The following is a 27,663-nucleotide window of genomic DNA, read 5'->3' as shown; positions in this document are numbered from 1 at the left end:
AGTCCAAATTATCAACCCTTCCCGTTCAACACCTTGTCCTCCTTTATATGTTACAAATGCTAACAGAAGACAAATTGAAGCAAGATAATCTAAATTACTTCCAAGTACTCTAATTTGACAGTTCCCTTGGGATAAGCGTTTGGTTAAGCTGCAGATTTTACCTCTCAGTAGATACTGCTCCCATCCTCCCCAGGGTGGGCTCCTTCCTGCCTCCTCCCAGGCTCTGCAGTGAGGTCTCCACTCTGACTTATCCTGATTAGCACTTGACCCTTATTCCTGGGTTTATCAGCTGTCTTTTGCTAGTCCATACAGCTTTTCAGCTCTGTTTAACTAAGTCCCTTGAAGATGATGTTTTAGATGATTGCAGCTGATTCACTGCATTTCACTTTAATGATCCAACTGCACTGAGTGTAGAGAACTGTATCAGGATTTACTTAAGCCTGCAGAGAATCAGTTACTACCGTTTGACTTGAGATTACGCAAGTTAACGGCTCTCAGGATATATACAGTTACTGCAGACGCTGGACTACATAAATATTCATACTAAATATCAGTGTGTGTATTCAATCTGTCAGAAACGTTTCTGCTCCAGTCTTTAAAATTTAATGTTCTGTTTCTATGGCATGGAAGTCCACATTTATCTTATCAAATTTTTAATGAGTTTTCCTGTTTTCCTGGTCATAGCTATAAGGTGCTTTGAGCTTTCTACTAGGTAGTGTTTCCAAATCTATTTTGCCTTACCTTCTTATATCTGTAATTCTTTATTCAGCTTTCTTGCTGTCCATACTATACTGTTTTACAAATCCGGGACTTTCTCAGAATTACCTTGAAGGATCTTCTTTAAAACTCAGAAATCATAACACTTCTCTAAAGTACCACCCGTGATATTCTTTCACCTTCATGTTTTCAGATTCAAACGGTTTTCCCTGTCTCAGCACTGTTAAAGCCAGTGATGTGTGATATTTTGTGTCTGTGATGTGTGATATATTTTTAATACACTGTACATAACTGCCATTTTCTGCTCATTAAGGAATTAACTGCAGCAGTCAAAGAATACTCGTCTGCACTCCTTCAAGGACTGAAAGAAGAAACATCAGCATTAAGGTCTGTAACTAGCAACTAATAAATCTCTGCATCAAATATTTACTGTGCTTAGGACTGAAGCAACTCTTTTCACACCAGAGAACCAAAACTAATTATAAGAATCCTCGAAAGCTTTTTGGAAGACAAAAATTACAGGTATATCAGGGTTTTTTCACAGATGGTTTTGACCCTGGTCTTCATAAACTGCCATTTCTCAGAAGTGTGCATGGCACTATGACATTTTGAAAGACTACCTACAGGTGCTTTGTAAATTGATGAGAAAAAAATTCAACCAAATTTAAGAAGCACTTTTTCATACTTCAAAATCTTTTCTGGTGCTTCACATGTCAAGGCAGGCCATACATATCCAGCATCACCTCCTACAAACTGCGAGAGGTGTAGGAGCAGCCAAGGGAGCTGTGAGGGACACGGCTTGGGGAGTAGGGAGCAGTGAAGGAGAAGGTGCAGGCTCTCTGCTGAAGCACAAGTAGCTGCAGTTTGGCATGGCTCAGAAGGAGGTCCAGTGTGCACATACTCCTTTCACTGCCTTCATTATATCAGATTTTATCTTTGCTCTTGCTTCCTCATACAGAACAATTACAAAATTGTCACATGCTGGACATTAACCAGCTAACAAAGCTACCAAAATAATCTACTTTCAGGTGAAGTTCTTTGACAATAAGGCATTATGTTTTAAACATGCAGCTGTTTAAGATCCACAACTATAGGTCTATACTTTACTAAGGACACAACTTCATTTTCCATTACACAAAAGATGTAACCATGTACATGCACATGAAGCCAATTCTGAAGATACGACAACTTTAGTGATAATAACAAAAACAAATACATATTTCAAATTTGCCAAATATCTAAACTTTTGTAGTTTTAATTCTGGCTAAGGCTCTAGAGAAAAGAACACACTTAAACAGGTATAGTATTGAGTTTCAGATACTTCATAGAAACAACATTAATCAAACAATTGTGCCTTCAAAAGTATAAATCCATTAAAATATATCTGCAGGAATACAATTTAAGCTTCCCTTTGTAGCAATTCTTCTGAGACTGCTTACTCACTTGCTATTTTTTATCTTTTCATTCAAACTACACGCAAATATGGGAAAAGCCTCTATCCCCCCCCAACTACTTTATTCTTCTGCTTTTAGGCTTGTAAATGGAAAAAATTTGAAAATAAACGTGGTAGCTCACAAAAAAGCATTGTTTAAATAGCATTCATAGATTTTATAGTTAGAAATATATGATGTATATAAGGTGACAGTAACTTTTAAAGTGGAAGCCAAGCCAAAAAGAGAGCAAGACAGAAATAGGAAATATATTCATAGGAAACATATTTGAATAGAAAAGAACTGCCACACTGGAATACACTGGTGAGGTTATTCCAAACCCTGTGAGACAGTAATATCCTTGCAGCACGATGGCCAATACTTCTTTTACCTCTTTAATTTACCCGTGAATGTGAAGGCTCAGGTATAAAAATGTATAATAAATTTTTAAGCCTGTTACATTCTTGGACTTAGTGATACTTTGTAGAATGGAAGTTAATAGATACTGTGTAAAAAAGCATCTCCCTTACCCTGGGATATAGCCTTTCAGTTTAACAAAATATATGTTGTTTGTGAGCTACCAGAAATGTTGAAGCACTTTTACCTTTACCTTCTGTTTTGTGTCTTTCTGTTATGTTTGTCTCCTGTTTCATCTCTGGAGATTATCAATTTTTCTAGTCTGTCCTCAGAAAGGAACATCTCCAAGCCCCTCTAACCTAGTGGTGGAAAATCTGTACAGTTTTTAATCTGGATAATTCCTGATTGTTTCAATTGGTTCCTGAGCCTCAGAGTGCCCTGATAATCTATGAAAGTATGTGCTGGGGATGGATAATGGGAGAGTGGGGGATACAAGAAGAAAAGAAAAAGAGGGATAGAAAAAGAAAATCTCAGGATCTTCCGTAGTGATCATATGGCTAACTCATGGAAGGCATTTCAGGGAATCATGCCCTCAGGTCAGCCCATGAACCAGAGAAAGCAAGCTCATAACATCCTTAGCCTTCTTTGTTCCTTCATTTAGTAGTGAAACACTGTATTTTATGCATTCATTATTTGTATATTGTCTTCTACCATGAATTGCATTTAAAAACTGTACCTCACAGTTCAAGCAACACAGTGATTTGTTTCTTAAGGGCAAAAATGCTACAGTAAGTTGTGAATCATCCAAACAGGATTTATGAAAGAAAAATGGAAGTGTTTCACAAAAGATTTGAAATTAGGTTTGAGTCCTAATTTTTATGCAATGTTAGCCAATGAACAGGAAAAAACTCCAACTAATTACCTATAAATGTAATAAAGAACTTCTGAAAACTAAAATATAAGCACAACCATACTGCACAGATGAATGAAAACATAGGAATTCAGATCTCAACTTTTGACAGCTACAAAGAAAGCCTGACTTGAGCAGCAAGCTGAAGTGTGCACTTTGGGACTGGAACTTCAGCACACAGATAATCTGGTGTGAACAGTTTACAGCTTACTTGCTCTCGACATTTTTGCCCACATAAGAAATCACAGTGTTGTTACAGAGAACAATAAATCCTTAATTCAAACGCCACTTACTGGATCTCTTCCTGATTTGTGTGATGTCATGTGGCGGTCGAGCTGCGTTCTGTACGCAAACGTGTAACTGCACAAGGAGCAACTAAAGTTATCTTCATTCTTTTCATGGCGATATTTGATGTGTTCCTTCAGGGAGGTAAAACGCTTGTACCCTCGGTCACAATATGGGCAAGTGAGCAGCTGGGAAAATGCATCGGGTGTTCCTACACAGGAGACAATACACCATATTTAAATAAATGTAAGTTCCAAATTTATTACCACCAACAAACAGGCTTTACATTTACATATGTAAATATGTAAGAAAACATGCAGCTGTTAGAATCTCCATTTGTTTTAGAAAAGGACTAATGATAATTTAGATTTTTTCCACAGGTATTATGCTACTAACTGCACTGTGGTATCGTTCCCCCAGTGTACACTGGAGAGAGTCAACACAATATGCTGAAAGGACAAGGGGGAATGGTTTTAAACTAAAAGAGGGTAGATTGAGACTAGATATAAGGAAAAAATTTTTTATGATGCGGGTGGTAAAACACTTGAACAGGTTGCCCAGAGGGATGGTAGAAGCCCCATCCCTAGAAACATTCAAGGTCAGGTTGGACAGGGCTCTGAGCAAACTGATCTAGTTGAAGATGTCCCTGCTCATTGCAGGACTACATGACCTTTAATGGTCCCATCCAACCCATTCTATGATTCTATGATATACAGATATGTATGTGTTAGTGGAATGCACTGCCTGCAGGATAGAAAGGTGAGAGATCAAACATGAAGCCATAAATATGATTCTAATGTGATCTATGGAATATATTTTTTTGGCTTTCATAAAGTTACTTCTGTATTAGTACAAGGAAAAGTGAAATCAGATTGAAGCTGAATAATAATTTCACAAGTCTCTTTCTGACATGTCACCATTTATGAAGTTTTAACTCCATCCCTTCTAATTAGCACACATTTACCCCCCATACATAGTAAATTATGAAAAATTACATGGTAAATTATGAAAAATTAATTTTTTAAAGAGTTGAAAAAATCTTCCTTTGTAAATTGGTAAAAGTATGTTTAAATAAATGTAGGGTTTGTGTATTTCATCAAACCATCAACTTATAGGTGTGATATCCTTGAATGACAATGCTACTCTTCCATGCTCCAAGACAAATAGGAAGCAAATGCTGCAAGGATGCACCTATGCACTGTGCTGAACATGAGCAGGAAGGAAAGGTGGAAAGTCTTTACTGATTAACATTTTATGCTCTGACGCACGAGGGACACATTTGTATGCACTGTCATTTAAAGTTTCAGAACTATAAGAATTATTAATACTCATAAAATTAACCAGTACTCTAGAAAGTACTTCTGAATTATTTACCTTCATGACCTCTTCCAGCAGTTATCACCATAGACTCATTATATGTTCTATGAAGTAGCAATTCATTCTGTTTGTGTGGAACTTACTGGGTTTATTTTTACTGAATGTGTCACTGCTCTTGCAACAGTGAAAAGGAAGAGTCAGACGAGTTTTTGTTATTACTAAAAACCACCACCTTTTCTGTCATATCTGTTCTTTTACACTTGTTACAGTAACAATCAAGTTACCACCCCTACTGCACTGGTTTTTGTTGTTCTATCCTTGCTGCTTTTCCTGGTTTAGCTGGGTTGTCCAAAAATGAATCCATCCCCACATATACAGACACAGTATGCTTCCCTTCAATTCTCTTTTTTCCATCTACAATTCAATTCACCTGACATAAAGAATACTCCATTTCAGCACAAATACAACTCAGCGAAAATGTCAGAAGCATGTTAACCTAAATTCTGTTTCCATTGGAGTAAATAGCAAAATGGCAGTTTCCCAAAAGTCACTAAAAACTCTGATTCTCTGTTGCTTCTCTTGTCCAATCCAGCAGTTTGGAAGCACGTATCTTTAGCAAATGTCACCATATTTTTGGCATTTTCTGTTCCCAAATGATTAAAACAATGAACATTATTGTTCAGCATTGTCATCTTCAGAATACTTCTCTGTGAAGTTATTGGGATAGGTCCACTTTAAAGTACTATTGCAAATGTGTATTTTTAATGACTACGTGGAAATCACATTGCAAAACTGATTTGACAATCTGTGCCACTGCAACCGCAAATTAAAATCGTAAATCAATCATGCACTTTTTTAAAAAAAATCTCTAATACATAAAATCTCTCGAGGAATAGAACAAAAGGTTAGCATTACCTCTTTCACTGTTCTTCCTCAGACTCCAGCACAGTACTACAGCTACAATGACATTTATCTGTTCAGTTATATATATTTTTGAAACTACTAGGACATGGCAACTCCTAACTGTTTATGCAGGATGTTACTTTCTTTCGAAAAATTGTAGATACTCCAATCAAGGAACACAATCTGGGTGAAACTGTAGTTGTCATAGATTATGAAAGCTGAACACTTCAGAAAGCAGCACAAAATGCAAAATCAATCAGAACAGTATTTGCCTTCAAATATTTCAAGATGAAGAAATGAACAAAGTATGACTCCCCATCTCACTTAGAACACCTTAAGCATTAAACTTCCTCAGAGAAAAAGTCCCACATCTACTTCTAAATAACAACAGGTCATTATTTTCCCATAAAGATTTTTGTATAAACAATGCTTCTTTTTTCTCCACTGTTGCCTTTTCAGGCGAAGAAACCCCAAAGCCTGTCATAGACTGGCTACCCAATAAAAGAAATCCTATCTAATAGATTCTTTTGGGAGCTTTGTTTAGAAATACAAAAAAGAAAAGAAACATAACTCCCCTTAAGTTATTCTTACATAAAACCACAATAGCTTGCTTTACTCCCATTATACTTCATAGATGTTTATTCTGTTATAATGATGTTGAATGGATTTATGAAAGCTTGAATTTTTTTTCCAGTTACTTGAGGTTATAACTTAGGTACTCATACAATTGAATACCAGTGCATGCTTTGTTTCACAAATCAAGTAGTAATGTTTTTTGCATGATGATCCCATCCTCTCATAATTATTGAACAAAGGGCTTTTTTCCCTTAAAGTTACATATTTGTCTTGTAAAATGCAACAGAACTTTTGGATGAAGTAGTTAGTAAATTGATTTCATGAGAACTGAACTGGTGACCTATTTACCATTTTCATCCTGACCACTAGCTTCTGGTGTGCCTTGTCTCTGGTCCTCCTCAGGTGCTTCAGGGTAGATAACAGCTGTATCTTCTTGTTGAAGGAATTCTTCAACATTAGGGTCATGATTTTGCTCATTTTCTGCATCAGAATCACATTCATCTTCTTTTACTAAGAGTGAAAAACAAGACACAAATGAAATGAAGAGATCAAAAAGAACATAAATGAGATTCAGTAATTCACACTGCCAGATCTCTCTCTATCCAAAGATTAAAAAACTCTTTACAAATACTAGAGTAGGTCAAGCCCTTTAAGATGCCAGATTATTCCAAGTTTTAAAACATATAACCAGTAGCATAATGATATTTAAAAACTTAACACAGTTTGCCCCTTCAACTCAGTGCATTTTTATCATTTTAGATTTAGCTGTTCCTCTGAACTTCCCTGCAAATCTTAAATGCAATACTAATTATGATTTAACCTTTGTAGTTTGAAGGCCAGTTTACCATCTTGGCTCCTACATTTGCAAAATGAAACGTGTTGCCTTCAAGACATAATTTTTAATGTTATTTATAACCGTTCATTAGCACAAGCTCAGAAGATATTTAAACTCTGAGTAACAAGGGTTGGCCAGATGAAATGCAGCAAACTTGAACTCCAAGTGGCTTGTTCTCTGGTGTTGAAAATGGCTACCAAAAAGGTTTCAGATCTAGTTAACAACCTGCAACATTTTCCAGTTAAAAACTTATGAAAAAAACCCAATGAACAACTGTATTACAAAGTTAGCAGATAATAAATATGTTACTTAATGCTTGTGTAATAAATATTTGCTACCAAGTATTTGCCTAAATACATTGTTCATAAAGGTTATTTTTACCACGGTAAAACATTCTGTGAGAGCTCTGCCTGCAGCACACTAAATCATGACAGATGTTCTCCACTATTAACGTGAGGTATCTTTTTAATAGGAAAAAATTTTATGATTCATCTCTCAGTGTGAAGTCACATATTCAATTTACAATTTGACACAATCCTTTTATGACATGAGGTAGTCTCTCACACACAGACTGTAATGCAATGCATAATGTAGCTCTCCATACTTGTGTGGAGAGGTCTGACTTCACAGAAACTAGAAGGAATGTGTGTATCTACAGTTTTAAACATATCAGTGTTTAGATGTAGGATTAGGTTCGTTAATTGCTTTTTTGTTTGTTTCTAAATAAGCTTACTCTGATAATATCTAGTAAGGGCATTTAAAAAAAAACCAACAACAAACCCAAACAACTTAAAAAAAGCTGGATGGGCTACATGATAACTTTTTGTCAAGAAGAGAAATAGAAAAAATAACAAAGTATCTGTTTTTGTTTGAGTCTGAAACTGAAGTACACATTTAATTTTGCTTTCTGAGTAATCATTACAAACAGGAGTTCGATTTTATTTGAGAATAAAATACAGTATTAGCTTAAGCTTATTTTTGTATAATCCTTACTAGTTTAAAATACTGTCTTTAGACTTGTACAGCTGCATGTTAATCATTGCTATTCCCTGTTTTGCCCTTCAGAGACACGGTGCTGCAGCAGCTCCATGGTCAGACCTGGGCAAGAGGTTGCTCTGTGACACTGGTCATCGACACCTCCAGGTCACAGACACACAAAAGGTGCCTGGATTACTTTTCCTCAGCTAAAACACTGTTTACAATTTAAGACCTCTAGCAATTTTATAAAGAGAGGTGTGGGAACTCCAAAGGTTTCAGAAGGTTACTCACCTAGCCAAAATTCAACAGAACTTTATGATTAAAGGACTCAGATTAATAAAGAAATACCTGTACATCCAATTACATCTGTCTGAGCTTCAGGCCCCAGGATTTCCTTTGTTTCTTTTCCAGCTGAAATAGCACATTTCACAAAAAGAAGAACAACTATTGAAAAAAGTCCACAAAAAACGCCCCAAAAAAAGCTCCCCCCCAACAACTTAATATATTTATTTTTTCAATGATGTTTTCAATGTATGTATTGCTTACATTTAAACACAATGTTGTTTCAAAAATACAGATTACACATTAGTTCAGCAATGTGTGATCAGCTGAACCACGAAGACATTTGATGGTTAAGGAAACAAAATCTTAAAAGGAAGCAGTACTAAACACTATTATTTCAAGAGAGATAAAGACATGGACAGTGCATTTCTCCAGCAAATACAGAATCAGCTACTTAAATGACCCTGTCTACAAATGTAGCTATCTGAAACACTGGAATATTATTTCCAGAAACCAGACTATCATAAAACAAATACATTTATAATATTTTCTCCAATTAGCAGTTTTCAGAAAGGATTGATAATTTGCTGGTAATGTCTGCAAACAGCAACCCAATGTGTTCTCTTTCTTGTAAATCCTCTAGAAACCACTTACAGCTGTGATTGCTTAAACAAAAAAAGGATTTTAAACATGTGCTGCCCACTTCAGAACAACTGTGCAAGGTTTCTGTGCATGCAGAAATCTTTCATATATTGATTCCAATACTCAGTATGAGTTTGCAGGTCCCAGACATCCTCAGAACTAACACTGCAGAGCCAACCTGCCACCCAAGCTCTGCCAGCTCTGCTGAGCTGCAGCATTCAAGGATGCAACGTGGAAGTTTTAACTCACTACAGGTTGTTGGTTCAAATCAATACACGGCCCAAGTTGCTCTTCATTTCGATTCACTGGGTACCCTGGACTGGGAAGTTCCCAAAGGAAAAGCCACTGTTGACTTTTCTATCAGTACCTGCCTTACAGCAGGAGTACATAAAGCTGTGTTGGTTGGTTTGCTCTTTATCAGTCGGATGCTACACTAACATATGTGAAATTAAAACATTATTTCATAGTTCCATTAGGGAAACCTTGGATGCTTCAGACCTATACTGCAGAAAAAGACTCCCAGGTGATCCAGGAGGTTAGACCACACAGCTGCTACGATCTGAAATGGCAACTGTTAGACTGTTATTTACCTTATTTCACTCTACCTCAGTGCAGGAAAAAAACCTTTGGTTTGGCAAGTCAAAAGCCCAGGACGTTCCAGCTTTTTAATTACAAGAGAAGGCAATTTCTCCTTTATGTGGAAGATGATAAATTCTAAAAGAACTTTAAGTTCTCAGATAGTACCAGTTTTCTCAAAGGAAAAGCTTGCTAATTCTGCATACTTTGACCAAATCCCACAAACCCAAAGTATCTGCAAATAGTGACAAACAAGAAATATGTTTAAAAGGAAACTGTAACTCTTTAAACTTACATTAATTTCAATTGTAATCTTAAAAAACCCAAATAGTCTGTATTTTATTGTTCAATATTGGATTGTGAACTAATTACATTTTTGGCTCACAATACCAGACTTGGTTCAGAATTTGTAAGATGGATAACTAGATGCAACGCAAACTTAAATCCAAAATTTAATTTCTTAAAATCAATCATGATGCAAACTCACAATTTTCCTCTAAAAAGGGTTTGTGATTTTTCTCCATTATGAAATAGGGTCTATGGAAGAGGGGTAATATCAATAAGTTATTACTCACAGAAATTTAAATTATAGTGTCTCTAGTAAATTCCACTGGCTTCAGTACTAATAAAAGCTATGCTTCCCAAGGGAACGTGAAGGAATTTATGGCATTATAGATTAATGTTAGTGAAGTTAAAATACCTCTCAATTCTAATAATCATAACCTCTCTTTGGTACTGTCTCTTCCCAACAGCTAAAAGTGGGGTATAAGACAGGGAGGAGCCCTTTTCCACAGCAGGTGATCTTCCCTAATGCCGTAGGAACAATTAATAATTTGAAAAATGTTAAGTAGAGCTCCTTCTTTATAGTTATGTATGGTCCAAAGAGAAAGGCAACTTTGCAGTTGTGCCCTCAATCCCAGTTATCAACCAGCAAATAGAGCTGCTGGGAAGCAACAGAATGGGATGTGAAGATGGGGGACACTGTTCCATCAAGCAGAAGTCAAAGCTCTGAGTTGCAGAGGAAACTCAAGCTACCTGCTGAATGACAGCTTAAATACAGGTCTCCACGAATAGCATCCAGGGCATGAATATCCATCTTGGCATTACATTTGGACATACCAAATAGCTGTAAAACAGGTTCTTGAGTTTCTATATCTCATCACTGCTTACGAACTGCTGCTTAGAGATATGGTGGGGCTTCCGAGGGTTAAACACTAATGATTTCCAGGTCAGAGGGAACAGTGTTAACTAGCAGCAAACATGCATGACAACTGCTGTCAGAGGCTGCCTGTAAAAATCTCAGCATGGCTAAGACAACTTATCAAATTTAAACCACTGGCAAAACGGAAATTTTGGTTGTAGGCTGAAAGACAAACTTCTCTGAAATTTCCACTGCAGTGTTTATCTGCAGAGAAGGGAATACATTCCAAAGCCCATCAAGACAGTTTCTAATTTAAATTCTTTAGAGTTAATTTTCTGATATGCATATAGCAAGCACTATTTGCAGCTTACAGTATTGACTGGTTGTTTGCTTTTTGATCAAAAATATGCCACACTTCTTTAACCTTCCTCCTGAAGACTTTTTTTTATCCCTCAACAACCAACCAAATGTTAGAATACACCCTTGGGCACATAGGCTCTACCTAAATTTTCATGAGTTAAAGGAATTTTTGAGTTCCAGGAAGAGCTTAAACATGAATATAACTTTGTTCATTTTCAAAGGTTATTTCAAAGTCTGGAATTTTTTAAAATTTTCAGTTTTTCAAAGATATTGTAGTTCTAGTTCTGAGACCTCCAGATTTGCTAAATACTTATAGTACATAATAATGCTTTTTTAAGTGTATTAATACAGGAAGTGTAATCCTTGTTTTTTTTTTTTTCCTTTTAATTGTAGCATAGGTTTTATTTCTAACTACAGCAAAGAAAAATCATATTACAGAATCATTGCACACACGAATGCTGGCACACTCTCAACAACTCGTGCAGGATACACGTGGTTCACTTTTTTAAAGCCATAGGACTGTTTCAGTTAAACCTCTTGAGAAACACACCTTATATATAAAACACCTGTTCTGAAGGTCTTTTAGAAATTCAGTTAGAATGACTGGAAACGGAAGGAAACCACTCTGATAAAGAGATGTTACGTGTGTTGTGTCTATTCTCGGTCATTTGCAAATAGAATAAATATGTAAAAAACTCATTCTGTTAAGTTCAGCTAAACTCAGAACTGCTCAGCACTACTTTAACACTGAAACACAACTTAGTAAAACTGCTGTAGTGTATGTTTTCTAAAAATAATTGCCAGTCCTGAAGACGATACTAGTGTTGCACAACACCTACCCCTGTACCTTTCCCTGTATGAGAGAGACCATGCATTGAGTACCTCTCTCTTCAGATTTCTAACAGGCAACCAAGACTGATGATATGATTTTCATCTCAGACATTTCCTTCTAGGAAAGCTATAAAAAGAGTAAATAGTGCTTTACCATAGCAAATCAAAGCTCCATAAAACCTAATGTAGCCTTCATTTTCTCATGTAAGCATTGCCAGAAATTCAAACAATTTATTTAAAAAAACCTTATTATCAAATAAAAAACCCTCCAGCCCACTACAAAAGAGGTTTCAGAATAGTTAATTTTTACAGAAGAAATTTATGGTAGCTGAGCAAGCCTGTATGGCAATTGATTAATTTTTTGTCTGTCTAAGCACCAATGAAATACCGTCTTCATCAGCGAAGACCAAAGCTCAGAGACATTTCCTACATTGTGAATCTACAATCACAGTAAAATTTAAAATTAAATAGAATTTAGAATTTTAGCAAACAAATTTTTAAAGGTTAAAAATGGTCATTTGAAATACTGAGTCAAAAAAAGATGCCTTCATGTGTCTAAAGCCCTGAAAACCCACAGAAGGCTGTCTGAGGCAAGAAACTGTATGATGGGTACATCTCCAGGAAACACTCAGGTCGAAAGGTCTTGACTCAGAACTTCTAGGAGCCGGTGCTCTTCTTCCCTCCCTATTTCAAGTTTCCTACACCTATGCTTGCAGAGTTCAAGTCTACACACAGCCCACTTTAATGTAACTGCAATTTCTGATTGATATAGCCTGCAGGAGAGCAAAAATATTACAGGAGAACTAAGAAAATTACCTACCTAATAATTTAGTTCCAAAATACTCATTTCCCGGCACAGCATACCTTGGCAATAACAGCTATGTAAAAACAGGCTGAGTTGATGCTATTCTTTGAACTCTCAGCTGCTCTCTCTCAGCTGGACTGCAGTTAGGGACCATATGACTGCTTTCTGTTTATTTAGATGTGAGGTCATGCACTGTGCATTAAACCATCAGTTTTAAAAGGTGGATACTAAGAATTGCGGTTGGAGTTCAGACACAAACAGGGATATGCTGGAAAACATTCTGCATCTTTCAGGGCATTAAGGCCAAATTCCACAATAAATTTCATTAATTTATGCATCCCAATTTGGCTCAAATGTAAGCATGCTGTGTGATATTATGAAACTCAGTATCTGATTCCACAGTAAAAAAAGGCCTATTTCCTTATTGCTTAGAATTTTCAGCTTCTAAAGCTGCTGCATAACATGCACAACATCTACCTCCTTCCAGTGTTTTCAAAATAGAGATTCATTATGATTTACATAGCCAATTCTAAAATGAATAATCAAAAATTTTTTTTTCTGTCTATATTTTACAAGGAAAAAGGCAGGAGCAGCTCATGAGGAGAAATTTACATCTGACTATTACTTCTTTTCATGATTTTGGCTTACTGCTTACTCCCCAAGCTGAGCAAATCCTCAAGCTTACAGGGAGCTATGTCAGAGACCTGCTAGGCAAAAAGACTTGGAAAAACTAAAAGCAAGTAGCTCTGATCACCCTTTGGAATGCTGCATCTACAGATCAGAAACTCCTGTTTAACAATGCCAATGGAATTAATGCACCTCTGAATCTGCTTCAAATACTAAATAAAGAATACAAAGTATGTTACAATAAATATGTCAGAAAACCTCCTTTTTGATTGTGAATATTACATGTTATTTCAGTAATAAAGTAATCAGAAAAGTTCTACTGAACCTTTGTTTTAGAAAACTTTCTCTACATGGCACTATCAGTGAAAATAAACATACCTTCATCTTCCCAGCAACTGTTTGTACTCCCTTCTCTTTCACTGTTTTCTGGTAACACTATATGGTCTGTTGGCAATTCATCTTCTGGCACACTAGCATCACAGTCTGCTGCATCCGTTACACTTTCTTCTTCCACTATATGCAATTTATCTTCATCATCCGAATCGGAGTTTGCTTCTACCACGTTATTATAATTGGTGACTGTGGACAGACAAAAACAAAATACTGATCAATATACTTTTAATTGACAGCTTGGAGGTCCAAAGCTTTCAGTACCCTGGCCAGATGGTATTATCTGGGGCATCTCCATGGAGTCATGTTGTTATTTCTTCTTTCCACATGGGGATGGCAGTGCCTTGTGAGCAACTGACAGCTGCTGGGCTTCCACCACTGTTAGGGACCACGGGACCTCTCACTCATGCACACTCAGCATAAGGCTGCACAAGGAAAAGCACTGCACAACTCCAGAGCTGGAGCCACAGTGGAGCAACAAAATTCCAACCAGATCATTCCAATTTGGATGCCAGCATTACTGTACGTCTCCTTTAAGATTATTGTGGTCTGGACAATAGTTTGTGAAACAGTACTGATAAACAACATTTTGTTACAGACAGATGTGTATAATGAGGATAGGCTATATGCACATAGCAATCAGTGGGGCATAGAAGGAACCAAATTGTAGGGAAACAACTGGCACTGAGGACCAAGTGACCTTAGGCTGAGCACCTCCAGAGAGGGCAACTCTGTCACTCTGCTCAGGTCCCAGAGAGCAGGTCCTGGCCTGCTGGTGCACATGCCAGCTGTGCTCACCCAGTCCAGCTTCTCGCTGGCTCCTCCTGCACCCAGTGCCACCCCATGCTCCCGCCGTGTGAATCAAGGAACAATAAGGAGATTTGATTCAGAAGAGCTTAAGTGCTCCTGATCCAAGCTAAAATACTCTTGTAGTTACATCCATTAAAGACTCAGCAGGATGAATGTGGAAGGAAAAATCACGGAGATCACTTCGAGAGGAAATCTCACATAACATTTGCCCAGCCACCAAGAACAGGGAAAAACTCTACTTTTTCAGTCTGGAGAACATACTGTGACAGTCTTGTGGACAAAGGATTATATGACAATATATAAGTTTCTGTCATTTGGGAGCAGATTATTATTAAAATAGTCTTCATTTGTAAGCACAAAAGATCAGTTGCAGTCATTTCAATTTCAAAAGTAAGGAACTGAAAGTAAACTGTATTAAGAAAAAATTACTTTCACAATCTGTTGAAATATCTTGTTACACTGAAGTTAAACTATGAAACATTTATATCTGTATGGGTATTACTTCTTTACTGTCAAGTTTGAACTTCTTACGGAAATGCTTCAAAATACAGTCTAAGAAAGAGAATAAATTTATAGATGAACAACACGTCTTGGCTGCAGCACTCCTTCAGTGGTTAGCAGGACTGTACCTGGAGGCACATAATTACAGTACTTTATGATACCTGCATCCTGTCACTGTTAGTCCACGAGAAGTCAGACTGATTCTTTCATGTGAAATACTGCCCATTAAGGTAGATAAGTAGCAAACTAGACTCCTGTTCTTCTGAAGCTAGCTCTTTTTAAGTAGATATTTTAGTCATTTAAAAATGTACGTAAGGAGGAAAAGCAAGTAACATTATGAATTGACAGGCTACTATCTCATTTCCTTCCAATTCAGGAGAAAAATGGCTCATCTAGAACATGCATGAGCATGACAAAAGAGCTTTTTGAATTTTAAACAATCATTCAATGTTTCCATAATTTACATAGTGTTATTTGAAAAATGTACTAACTCCCCACTATTCATGGTATTGACATCTTCTAAAACCAAAAATGAAGGTAAATTACCTAAAAATCTGGTCCATTTCTATCGATAAATTGTTATTCAATTAATTTTCTGTAACTGATTTTTCAATGTAAAATAGCTACTGTAAGTGATGCTGTAACAGAATGTTGTGTGAAATAGAAGGCATACATGTATTCCCTCACCAAAGCAGAAGAGATTTATGAATTTATTTTCCTGAGAAATGGCAAATGCAATTTAAAAAAAAAGTGTAACAACAGACATAAAACAGGAGGAAACAGAAAAATCATTTTAGCCTTTTGTTTTGACTGGGTTTTACTGTGATGCTTAGATGTAGAGGATTATTAATAAAAAATAACAATGTATTTACATTTGGCACATGTAGAGGAGATCAGTAAGATAAGGGATCAAAATTTGTAGGTATAAGTTCAGATTTCAGTGATATAGATAATGAATAGTTGGTTTTTTAAAAATAAATTTCCTGTTTAGTTTGGGAAAGTAAGTGGAATCCCTTATGTTATATTTGGATAGGTTTTATGGAAAACAAAAACATAATCAAAAAGTTTATCTAGAAGAATTACACTCATGGAGAAAAAACCCATCTTTTCCACATGACACATTTTGTGATTTCAGATATAATCTGTTCATTATGGCTCTCCTCACCATGAAACATTTTCATACATTCTCACTATACTCATGTGCCAACTCTACAAAACTTAAAAACTCCTCCTTCTCCATAAAAAGCAAGGAACAAATGGTCTTTGGGATTTCAGTTCCTTCCACTAAAAATCAATTGTCAACAAGGCAACACAATAAAACCAGCAAGAAATCTGGCCCTAACATTCCTGTTTTCCTCTTACAAAAAGCTTTGGGAAAAATAAAACAGCCAAACCTGGATTTAAAAGGCCTTGGCACACTTGGGATGGCCAGGCAAACCACCCCCAAACACAGTAGAGAGTTGAGCACTTAAAATGATGGAAACACTCATATACCTACATGTAACTCTAACTAAATTATTACATGTTGTTTTCCTACCACAGGATCCCTGCCTCATCTAGTGCTGTGACAGCAAATGTGAAGAGAATGCTCAGTTTTATAGAGTGAACTGAGTACTTGTAGCATCCTACCTCATTTGTTCAGATTGCAAAGTGATTGCTCATTCTTTTTATCCCCTTCAGCCAGCCGTGTTCCCAAAGCTTCACTAATAGGATGTTAGCCAGAATGGGAATACATATTACATATTATAATATACTGTATATGCTCATATACAATATATTATAACTATGTATTGTATCATTACATGATTATATATTCTATATTATATATAATTTCCTTACATGGCATTCAGCAGGAATGCTTCAAAACATATAATTAACTGAACTGCAGCAGGGTGAAGATGATATCTCCACTTTACAGAGAAGAAATTGTCAACTTAAAAACCAGAGGAGTCTTTTGGCAATCCTGGTATAGCCACGTCAGTGTAAGGCACTTCAGGCCTTACTTTTCAGAGGACTTTGCATTTATATAGCATTTCATATATTCAAAGCTCACTTGTTTTCATTCCAAATGCAGCTGTGCCCAGAGCCCAGGTACTTTGGCACAAGTGCCACAGCAACTAGAAACATATAGAGATCACCTCCAAATAAGTGACCTTCCAGAATCACATAAAAACTCTTTGAAAGACAGAGAATAAAATCTAGTCTTTCACAGGAGCTTTCAAACACCTTAGAGAGAGTGCTTTTGATTCCTGGATCCCTCTACTTAAATTACTACGCTTTCCAGCAATTAAGGTAAGGGTTCTGGAGGCAACAGCTTCCTTTAATAAACAGCCCTGATTCATTCTCTGGGCACCATTCCTCCTGTGAAAAAATTATGTGATCACATAATTAAAGATCTTATCATTATGCATACATGCAAGGGACAAATTAAAGCAGTTTGAACAATCTTCATTTTGACATTTTCCAACTTTTTTTGAATGCTCAGCTTTCAAAGTCAAGTGTTCAATTTCAAAGGATGTATTAATAGTCTTTAATAGAAATGATGGTTTAAAAAAACAATAAGCCTCTGTAATTTACTATATGTTTAGCTAATTAAAATTTAAATCTCATTATATGGTACCATACTGATCCCTGCACGGCTGCAAAGCTTAGCTTTAGCAATGTAAATTTGCTCCTGGTGCCCTACTAGACTAAGGGGCAGGAGTAGCAAGTTGCTACCTTAGTTTGGTCAGACAGGTTTTGGCTACATGTTTCACAGCTCTTTGCAGACTTTTAAGTAACCCTGAAACTATGGCATGTGGGATCCAATTCCAGGGGTAACTATCCTCCCCCTCTCCCTTCTTCAGTTCAGTCCTAGAGCCAAATGTAGACCTTCCCTATCTGCACATCATCTTGGGTGTTTTCTCCTCTCATCCTTGATGTTTCTTCAGAATAGTCACCACTGTAAGAAGCCCACAAGCCTTCCTCAATGCCTGGCGCCACTGCTGAAGTTAGGAGGAACACATTTAATTAAACCTTTTTGGATGGAGAATGAAATATACTCAATACAAAAGCAATATGTAGAGACTACTGCTTACAATCTCTGAAAGAAATTCAATTGAATATACATAAATGATGACTCCAAAGGGCTTCTAATTTGGCTAAATATTCCACGTAGAAAATAAAAACCAAATGTAAAACCTCACTTGGAACAGTTATGGCTTCCTGATGAAATAACTACAAATATTTCAGACTTCAGTGCTAGTTACTTTTAGTTAATGTAATTTAAAAGCAGTGACTAGTAAATAAAATAATTCAGCCTGGATCACAGAAAACTGGCACCACCAGCAGTCAGTGTGTCCATGATGAGATACTGCTCTGTGAAAAGCCAGGACAATTAGAGAGGTTACGTCACCCTCAGCCACCAGCACTCCAGGGACAGCTACCAGCCACAGGGGAGAAGAAGCAGACCACTGAAGGGTATCTTATCTTCAGCTGTAAAAGCTAAGTCAGACTCAGATCATGAACCATGGCTGTAAACCACTGAAAACAGGTCTCCAGACAAGCACATACGACTTATCACACACATACGGGCCTATTCCATTCATGGTATAGTATGCAACCTTAGCAAAAAAGTTTAAATTATTAAAGTTTAATTATTAATTTCAGCTTTACTTTCAAAGATTAATAGAAAGTCTCAACAAATGTATTACAAATGACAATGAAGACTATTTATCCTATAAAAACCAATTTTTATATAATTACTATATAACATCTGATATAATTACAAAATAGTAATTAAAAATACATGAAAAATACATTACTTATTCTCCTGTTGATCACTTTCTTGATACAGCATCCTTATTCTTAAAGAATAAATGACTATCTGTAGTTGAAGCTTTCATTGCTCTAAGAGTAAATGACTGTAAAATGAAATGCAGAAAATGAGCTCTGCTTTCTGAATTTTTACAGTCCTAGATGCACAGCAGATGTATGATGTTGTGCAATTCTAATTAAAAAAGAAACATGTTCAAATGGAAGTAGTGATTAAAGAGCTAAAAAAGACATATATATTATTTTGCTGGTTGAATGCAGCTAGGAAACTACGATACATATGTCTAGTCAAATTCAAACATGATATTTAAAAGGAAAAAAGTTGTTAGTTCTTTGATTTAAAACCAGCAGTTCTTTGATTTAAAACCAGGAAATTCAAAGCAAACACTCATATTGTAGAGATGAAAGACTACAGGACTCACTGCTTCCATAACATATACTATAATTGGTGAATCTCCAAAAAGACAAGTGACCTAGGTGCTAACAGAAGGAAGATGGTAGCAGGTACCCACTCACTGCTCCCCCATCCAGATCCGCCCTCAGAATCATTAGATGAAAGACAACATTTCCAACATGAAGAATGACCCCATCAAGTTCATGTCACTCAAATTCTGACAGAAATTTACTCATCTCAATCAGATAAAAACATGTGGTGGAATTTATTCTGATTTATGCATCAGAATAACTTGAGATCAGGTGGCAACAGGACAGAACTGAACTAAAAAGAGAACAGGATTCCACAGAACTAAGCCAAAATGTCTAACATGTAACACCAGGATCTGGAAGCACACAGAAGGGAAGGACGCTCTGAACCTATTGCAACCTGTTCTTCAATACCTGACAATGGTCACTGTCTTTTATGGAGAGTCTGGTCCAACATTCTTACTACCTGTCTCTTTTGAACCTTGCCATACTTAATGCAAGAATTCCACCTACTTCCACTGGGAAAAAACACAAACTTTTAGGAATTTGTGAGTAGATTTTAGGGTATACTATTAATTTCGTTACTACTCCTGAATGAAATGTCATATTTCTGCCTCTCCACTGATAAGCTGCCCAGTATCTTCAGTAAAGTTAGACCTTTACGTTCTTTTCCTATTTTTCCTCTCAGTTTAATATATACACTTGACATACAATAATATTACAGAATCATGTTACCATCTGAAGCAGAAACACAGGAAAGAGCTTAAGGAAAGAGAAGGCATATGTTGATGTTTCTACTAAAATTCCTGCCTGGAGTTTTTTGGCTTCTGGAATTGAGAAAACGATACATGTTGTCTTCATACCTAATAGCTTCATTTTCCATGAATTTGTCTGCTTGCTTCTTGAACTCATGAAAATTTTGGCATCCACATTATTCTGAGGCAAGTAGTTTCACAGCTCTGTGTTGTGGGAAGAGTAAATTTCTTCTGTTGCTTTTGACCCTGCTCTGCACTGTATTCACTGTATCCTCCTGACTTGTGTCCTCTATGCTGTTCATGATTTATGTGCTTCATCGCACTGCCCTCCCTTACAACGTGAAGAGTCTTTTGTCCACTTGTTACCTGTACAAAGGTTGTTCCACTGATCATTTTGGCTGCATCTCTCTAGACCGTCTTCTGTTCTGCTGCATTACTGTGTTTATAGAGGGAGAGGTGACAACCTAGAACTGCACTCAGCATTCATCTTGGATTAGACTGCAGCAACAATGCACTGTTTTCTTCTCGGTCACTTTTCTAATAATGCAGGCATATTCTAGAACTTTTCTTGACTTCCACAAGTAATTAAACTACCATTACTAAAGGTTTATTAACTGTAAACCCAGAAGTTCTGTTTTTGAATGGTAACAATCAGTTCAGAACACTCCCTCACATACATCGTTTCACTTTTATGCACCTAGAATTTTATCTGCCTACTACTGGCTTGACTATTTGGGAACACTTTATTTCCCTAACAAGTACAAGCAACCCTTAGTGAAAATATTTGCTGCTTCACAATCATGTCATTGCCTCCCTCAAGGTAGCAGGTTGACTTCCCATAGCATTGGAACAGCCAGCAGCATTACAGAGAAGAGTGGAGGCAGCAAAAAACATTCCATTAGGTAGCTTGTTGAATTCAGTAAAAATACACAATGAGACCTTGTTATATGCAAAGTGTGAGGAAACTGTATTATACTCTCAATTAAGTCATTCAAGAACAAAAATGCTGCTAGAGATTAGTTTCTGAAACAATCCATTTAAAAATTAATTTAAGAACATAGTTGCAATTTTCGGAAAAGTAATTCTGCTTTTAAGAACAGTATATGTGCTGTAACTGGAGAACAGAACTATATATACAAAAGGTTGTCTCGTTTATTTAGACATATACACAAGTGTGCTCACACAGGAAAAGGGAAACTGGATTCAGTCCTTCTTCTGTCTGAAGTCATCAAACTTACATCTCCCACTTGTGTTTATATAAATATATGAAGTTGAAAAAAATAAAAGTCTAAACATTTACATGTACTGAGCACATTTCTGATAATTTCGTTTAACTAGTAAAAACCTCTTTCAAAATGTTTTTACACCTTTTAACCGAATACTAATGTCCAGCCAAATGCATCTTGACATACACTTTAACTGAATATTCTGACACATTAAACCCCTTAAAATTCAAGAAACTTAAAGAAACTTAGTACTTAAAGTACTAAGGTATATAAATCATCTCAATACACATGTACTGGATTATTTGGTCTTCAGGTCAACTAAAAGAAACTTTGAGTTTAAAATAAATGCTTTGTAAGCACACTGAAGACTAAAAATGCTTTACCAAAAGGGAGACTGGATGTTTGGCTTGGCTTACCCAACACACATTAAATCAGTGGCGTAAATAGAATTTTTCTGCTTGTCAATTTTGAATCACAGTTTTAAAATCAATCAGTATCTGACACTAAAAACAAAGTGACCCTCAGTGTTGATGGCACAGTCTGGAGCAAAGCCTGATGATCTAAGTCGGGATCAGCTCCCCAGAATGAGGGTAATGGCTACAGCTCTGGCATTAGACTCTAAGATGACACAAGTGACACTTGGAGCAAATCTGGCAAATATTCCAGACTCAGCGATTAAATTTTCTGTTAGTTGCCTCTGTTCTTATCATTAGGTCAATTTAAAGTAACTTAGTCCTCTATGCAAAATTACACTGGGACAGGACAGTTTGGTAGTGTACTATTTAGAAACCCAGAAGGAGTTCAAGGCTTCTCAGTGGAGCAGACACAGTGGAGTTTCTGCCATCAATGGTGACTTAATGCTATTTGGTTACAAATTTATAGATCTTATAAAGGTGAGAAACAATTTCAAAAATTAATTCCAGTGCTCATATGAGAATTTAGTTGTGTGTAGAGCTGCCATGAGTTCAGAGAGGACAAGTAAAGAGTACACACACAAACATTTCAGGTATTTAGCCTTGGTCCAATAATAATTTTAAAATACAGGAAAACATATGTTTATGAATGTATACATACATACTTACATATGCATTGTCAGGTTTGATAGCCTAAAATTAGATTTGGAAACGTATACCTATATGATAATAAAAAAATCTGATTTTGAAATATTTCTCTTACTAGGGCTACTTCAGAAAAGTAACTTAAGAAAAGTAATTTTCAGCATGCTGCTTTGAGACTTTTCATTATTTTACAGCTCTTCTGTGCTAAAAATGGAAACTTTATAGCTTTGCAAAATGAAGACTTTCAGTCTTTCCGTGACACAAAGGGACTTGCAATAGTAAAATCTCTATTGGATTTGCAAATGATGCTCCTCTTTCTAATGAAAAAGCTAACTGTTGTCCAAATATTCTCTCCTTATAGTCTCTGGATTGATGAAAATTCTACATGCAAATACGAAAATTCTCAGTGGCAGCATAATTTGAAAAATGGTATTATTACAAGGTGCTTATTGGTTTGAAAATACTAAAAATGGCCCCATAATAAAGAAATTAACATTCAGAAACAAGATAGCCAAAGGTGTATGAAAAAATTAACTGTATCCTTCACCTGTTATCATAACTGTACAAGTCAAGAGCTTTCTACAAATGAGAACTTAACTCTGTGTAATTCTATGTCAACTGCTGCTGTCAGGAAGCTTTACAGAAACTTACAAGAAGTGTAATACTTTAAAGAAGGATTTATAAAAACTTAGAGCAGTGAACAAAAAGAACTATATCCCCTCCATGCATTTTTTAATATCTACTGGAAAAAAATAACTTCAATAATTTCATTGCAGCTTTAAACACTCAGCAGAGGAGAAGCTGTGTGCCTTCGTTCACTTTTCCCTCTCCCTGACTCTCCCATTTTACATGCTGTCCCTCAGATAGCCTCATAAAATGCAGAATAGTGTTAACTCATTATAGGTGACAAAACTTTTCTTCAACATGGAAGTTTTTACAAGTATTTATACTTGTAAATGCATGTGGACAAAACAAATATCAAACAAAAGGTGGGGATAGACATGTAATGCACAGGCTTTTGACTAAATCGCCTTCTCTCTTCCCATTTTTCACTTTCTAAAGAACATATAATTTTCCCATAAAGTTGAACGGGCATAAATAGAAAATCTTGATGTTTATGATTTTTTAAAACAATCTGCATTTTCAAAAATATACTGCAGGGACCAATCCTGGGCAGGCGGCAGCGATACAGGCACTCTCTGCTCCAAATTAAAGAGGAAAAAAGTAGAAACCTTTCCTTCATGTCCTATTTCATCGCTGGAAAGTTTGAATTTCTGTTATTAGAGTTTATCACTTTACTCAGAAGACTGGAAAAAAGAATTTACCCATCTGTATGGTGCCTCTCACAGCCAAGGACAGTCTGAGGGCTGCAGTGGTTTACTGCCTCCAAGACAACTGAGCGCGGTGATCATAAAAATTAAGCATAAGATGCATAAATATCTGAGAGGCCTTCATCTTTTAGTACCTCCAATTACTGAACAAATGGAAACAGTGAACTAAACTGAGGAAAGGCTAAAGGGAAGAAGTATTTCCATGTGTTACATAGTCTGTTTTACTCTTCAAAATCTACCTTTCCACTGATGACTACCACTCTGCTCTATGTTCAAAATGCTACTGCTCCAGATAGTTGACATTTCTTTCCATTATAAAATTTTTCACATATTAAAAAAAGTTAGCCAAAAGAAGCATTTAAGAGGTAAGACCATTACTTACTTTCTCAAAGACACATTTTTAAAAATAGATGATTTATTACTACAGTAAAAAATAACCCTTACAACACAGAAAAATGCCACCAATTAAAGATTAGCCATAGAAAATTGTCTCATCATTACTTGGCACTAGGTCTCAATGGGTTCCAATCACCTGGGAGAATATGCTTGGTAAGAGGAACTTACTTGATTGCAGCAAGATGGAGGTACTAATTCTAAGATATATACAGGCATAAACCACACACACCAAAGTCACATACAAGTTGCCTCATACTGACCAGCTTGCTAAAGAAGTGCAATATCCTATTTCTGTTCACAACTGTAGCATAAACTGAGGACAACTCTAACACAGTTTCTTTAGATTTATCCTCATTAAAGACTTAATCTCAATTACAGTTGGATAATTACCTTAATCCATACTGAAAAACTTGACAGCCACATTTCAGCATTGTACGTACAAAGTCAGGTTAGTAGGAATTATCACCTGTAAGCAAACTTCTCCATGGTGCTAACTCAATACCTTGACCAGTTCAGATACTATTAGGCCAGGTTAATTCTTCAGGAAGACACAGTTGACATGTCTATGCAAGCGTGCATTATATATTTCATAATATTGGTTATTTTACATAATTACCTAGGTTTATATACATTAAATATTTATTTCAGGGATAATAAAAAGACTGCAATTCAGGAGTACCAGTTGGCTTTTAAAGTTTTGAGACTCTCTTAGATACAAGGTGAAGAATGAATACTGCAATGGCACATTTTACATACAAGAATAGCTTATGACAGCAATTCTTTCTTGCCCTCCAAGTTTTATGACTATCATAAGGTGCCACCAGAAAAGTCTTCACTGTTAAGAAAATTATATACAAGGTAGAGATATCACTGTAATCAATCACATGCCTTATGAAGCCCTGACATTTTTTGTTATTCATACCTAAATTATTAGAACAATAAATTAGGCAATTTTAAACAGATGTCACGTAAATATAACCTAAATTATAAATTAGCAACATAAATTTCTTTAGAAAGTATAAATTTGTTTTCATTTCATATTTCACTACATTCTTTTTCCTAATCTTCAAGTAATTTCTTAAATATACCCACTTGAAAGAGAGTTAGTTTGTCAAATGCATAATGGTCACCTATTTATTCTGACTACAGGTTTAAACACTACAGTATTCAATAACTCCCCTGGTTGTTCCCTACTTATAACACAGTGAAGGAATTTTTTTTTTTACTTGCCTTTTAAGTTGACAAGCTACATTTTGGCTTCACTCTAATTTCAAATAGTAACAGAATAGCATTTTAATAGTGCTCAAGGTTTTAGTTTTCAAAATATCTGTCCTGACTTTTGGAGTCAGGTTACCTTATTTGTAGAGATCATATGTTATCATCATGACAGATTGTTATAGTAAACATTCCCAAGTCACTTTTTGTGAAAATAAAGATTATAAAGAGATGCTAGTATACCAGTGTAGGTGAACACAGATTCAGTATGTAATTTGGATGATCTGGTTTGCTATAGGTAGCTTTGCACCTTGAATAATATGAGTTTATTACGCATATTCATATATGATGTGTACATAATTTTTGCATTTATATTCACAGCTAATCAACCAAAACACTGGCAGCAGAAAATTACTGTCTGGGAGTGGTATGACAAGTTTGAAGTCTCTCCAATTTTTAATTATCTACTATATTTTTGCAATACTCCCTTTTAGATTACAGATTTTTCATGTTACTGATTTTCAATTCCTTTAAAATATTAAATCACTGGCTATTTATATAATTTATTTGTGTGAAGTGGGAAATAATGCACCATCTAAATTCTAAGTGTGGCTTGTTCGCTTTGCAAGATAATGAACAGCTATCATTCCCAGAAACCTATTGCAGTGTAGGAGCATGAATAAAGAGACAGTCAAAAAATATGCAATGGATTTACTCTGTTTTACTGCATTTCAAGGGTAGACAATCCCCAGTGTTCTATTTAAACAGGTGGCTACACGAGATTATGAAAGGTCTCATTTATCCTGTTTAAATGGAAGTATAAAGCTTAAAGAATAGTTTAATTTTCAAAAGAAGCATTCCAGGAGGATTACATTACATTGCTAAAATAATAATGGGAAATTTTATGTTAGTGAATTTTTATACATTTAAATAAAACTCTGTATATTTATACAAATCAGAATGAAACCTAATGGGTATTTCTGATATTATATGAAGGAAATAAACATGTTTTGCCATACTAACGTCTTCACTTCAAAAGACTGTGAATGTAGTCCACAGCACACTTTAGCAAGAGCTTATCTTTCTCTGAAAATCAAGTAATTTATGATAGGTGCTTCCAAAGGCAGGGTTAACTTCTTTAAAACTATATTCTGGATTTTTCATATACAGCTACTGAATCTCCCTGCAGAGGCAATTACACGCAGATTTTTGGACCAAAAAATGGACAAACCAACTCTTGGGCTCCCATGTTGAAGAATAACCCTTATCTATCCATTAAAATATTTTGCAGTCATTGTCAGCACATGCTTCAAAGGAAGTCAGGTTCACAAAGAAGGTACGAGAAGAGAATGCCATAAGCTTTCAGGATTTGCACAGCCATGCTGACGCTGGCCCTACAGCTGATCTCCATCAGAGACATGAAGATTCAAACAAGCATTGAGAAAGTGCTGCAAGAATGAAGAGGAACACATATAAGAGCCTCTTGCTGAAATACACTCACATATGCACTCTAGCACAAAGAAATACTAAATTTAGGCACTAGCCTAAATTAAAAAAAAAAACCATTCACTTCTCAATATAAACTACTTAGATGAACTAGCAAGCTATTAGATGTTCTAGCAAACTATTTCAGAATGTTTTCCTTAAAATGTGAAATAACATCTTGAGAAAACAGCACTGCTATCCTTGAAGAATGATAAGTCTATCTATCAAAACAGCCTTAATGAATAAGAAAATATCTTTCAAAGCCAGGAACTTCAGAGCAGACATAACATGATGACATGATATTATCTCTGTCTGAACTTATGTGGCAGAAAAAGCTTGGGAATGAGATGCTGGAGAGCAGTAAGGGAGGTGGGGGTCCTGGTTGACGGCAAGTTGAATAGGAGTCAGCAGTGTCCTGGCAGCCAGGAGGGCCAACCATGTCCTGGGGGGCATCAGGCAAAGCATCACCAGCCAGTCGAGGGAGGGGATTGTCCTGCTCTGCTCTGCACTAGGCCAACCTCACCTTGAATATTGTGTGCAGTTTGGGGTACTACAATGCAAAAAAGATATTAAGCTACTAGAGAGTGTCCAAAGGAGGGCCACAATGTTGGTGAAGGGTCTGGAGGGGATGCTGAATGAGGACTGGCTGAGGTCACTTGGTTTGTTCAGCCTGGAGAGGAGGAGACTG

The 27,663-nt window shown here is 36.2% G+C and overlaps 1 protein-coding gene across 2 annotated transcripts in view; it reads right to left on the bottom strand.

Annotated features, from left to right (window-relative positions):
- ZEB1 (zinc finger E-box binding homeobox 1) overlaps window positions 1-27,663 on the bottom strand; it is a 122,429-nt gene that overhangs the window by 10,487 nt on the left and 84,279 nt on the right. For both annotated transcript variants that reach the window (XR_004356323.1, XM_032684047.1), the window contains exons 2-5: window positions 13,951-14,151; window positions 8,657-8,719; window positions 6,844-7,005; window positions 3,708-3,910 (exon numbers count right to left, since the gene is read on the bottom strand). Coding sequence is in view for 1 of the 2 variants with exons in the window: in XM_032684047.1 (XP_032539938.1) it covers window positions 3,708-3,910; window positions 6,844-7,005; window positions 8,657-8,719; window positions 13,951-14,151 (629 nt within the window). In the remaining variant the exon portion in view is untranslated. The remainder of the gene's footprint in view (window positions 1-3,707; window positions 3,911-6,843; window positions 7,006-8,656; window positions 8,720-13,950; window positions 14,152-27,663) is intronic.

This window comes from Chiroxiphia lanceolata, chromosome 1 (assembly GCF_009829145.1).
Source record: "Chiroxiphia lanceolata isolate bChiLan1 chromosome 1, bChiLan1.pri, whole genome shotgun sequence".
NCBI classification, from domain to species: Eukaryota; Metazoa; Chordata; class Aves; order Passeriformes; family Pipridae; genus Chiroxiphia; species Chiroxiphia lanceolata.
This window is presented reverse-complemented; position numbering and strand designations above follow the sequence as displayed.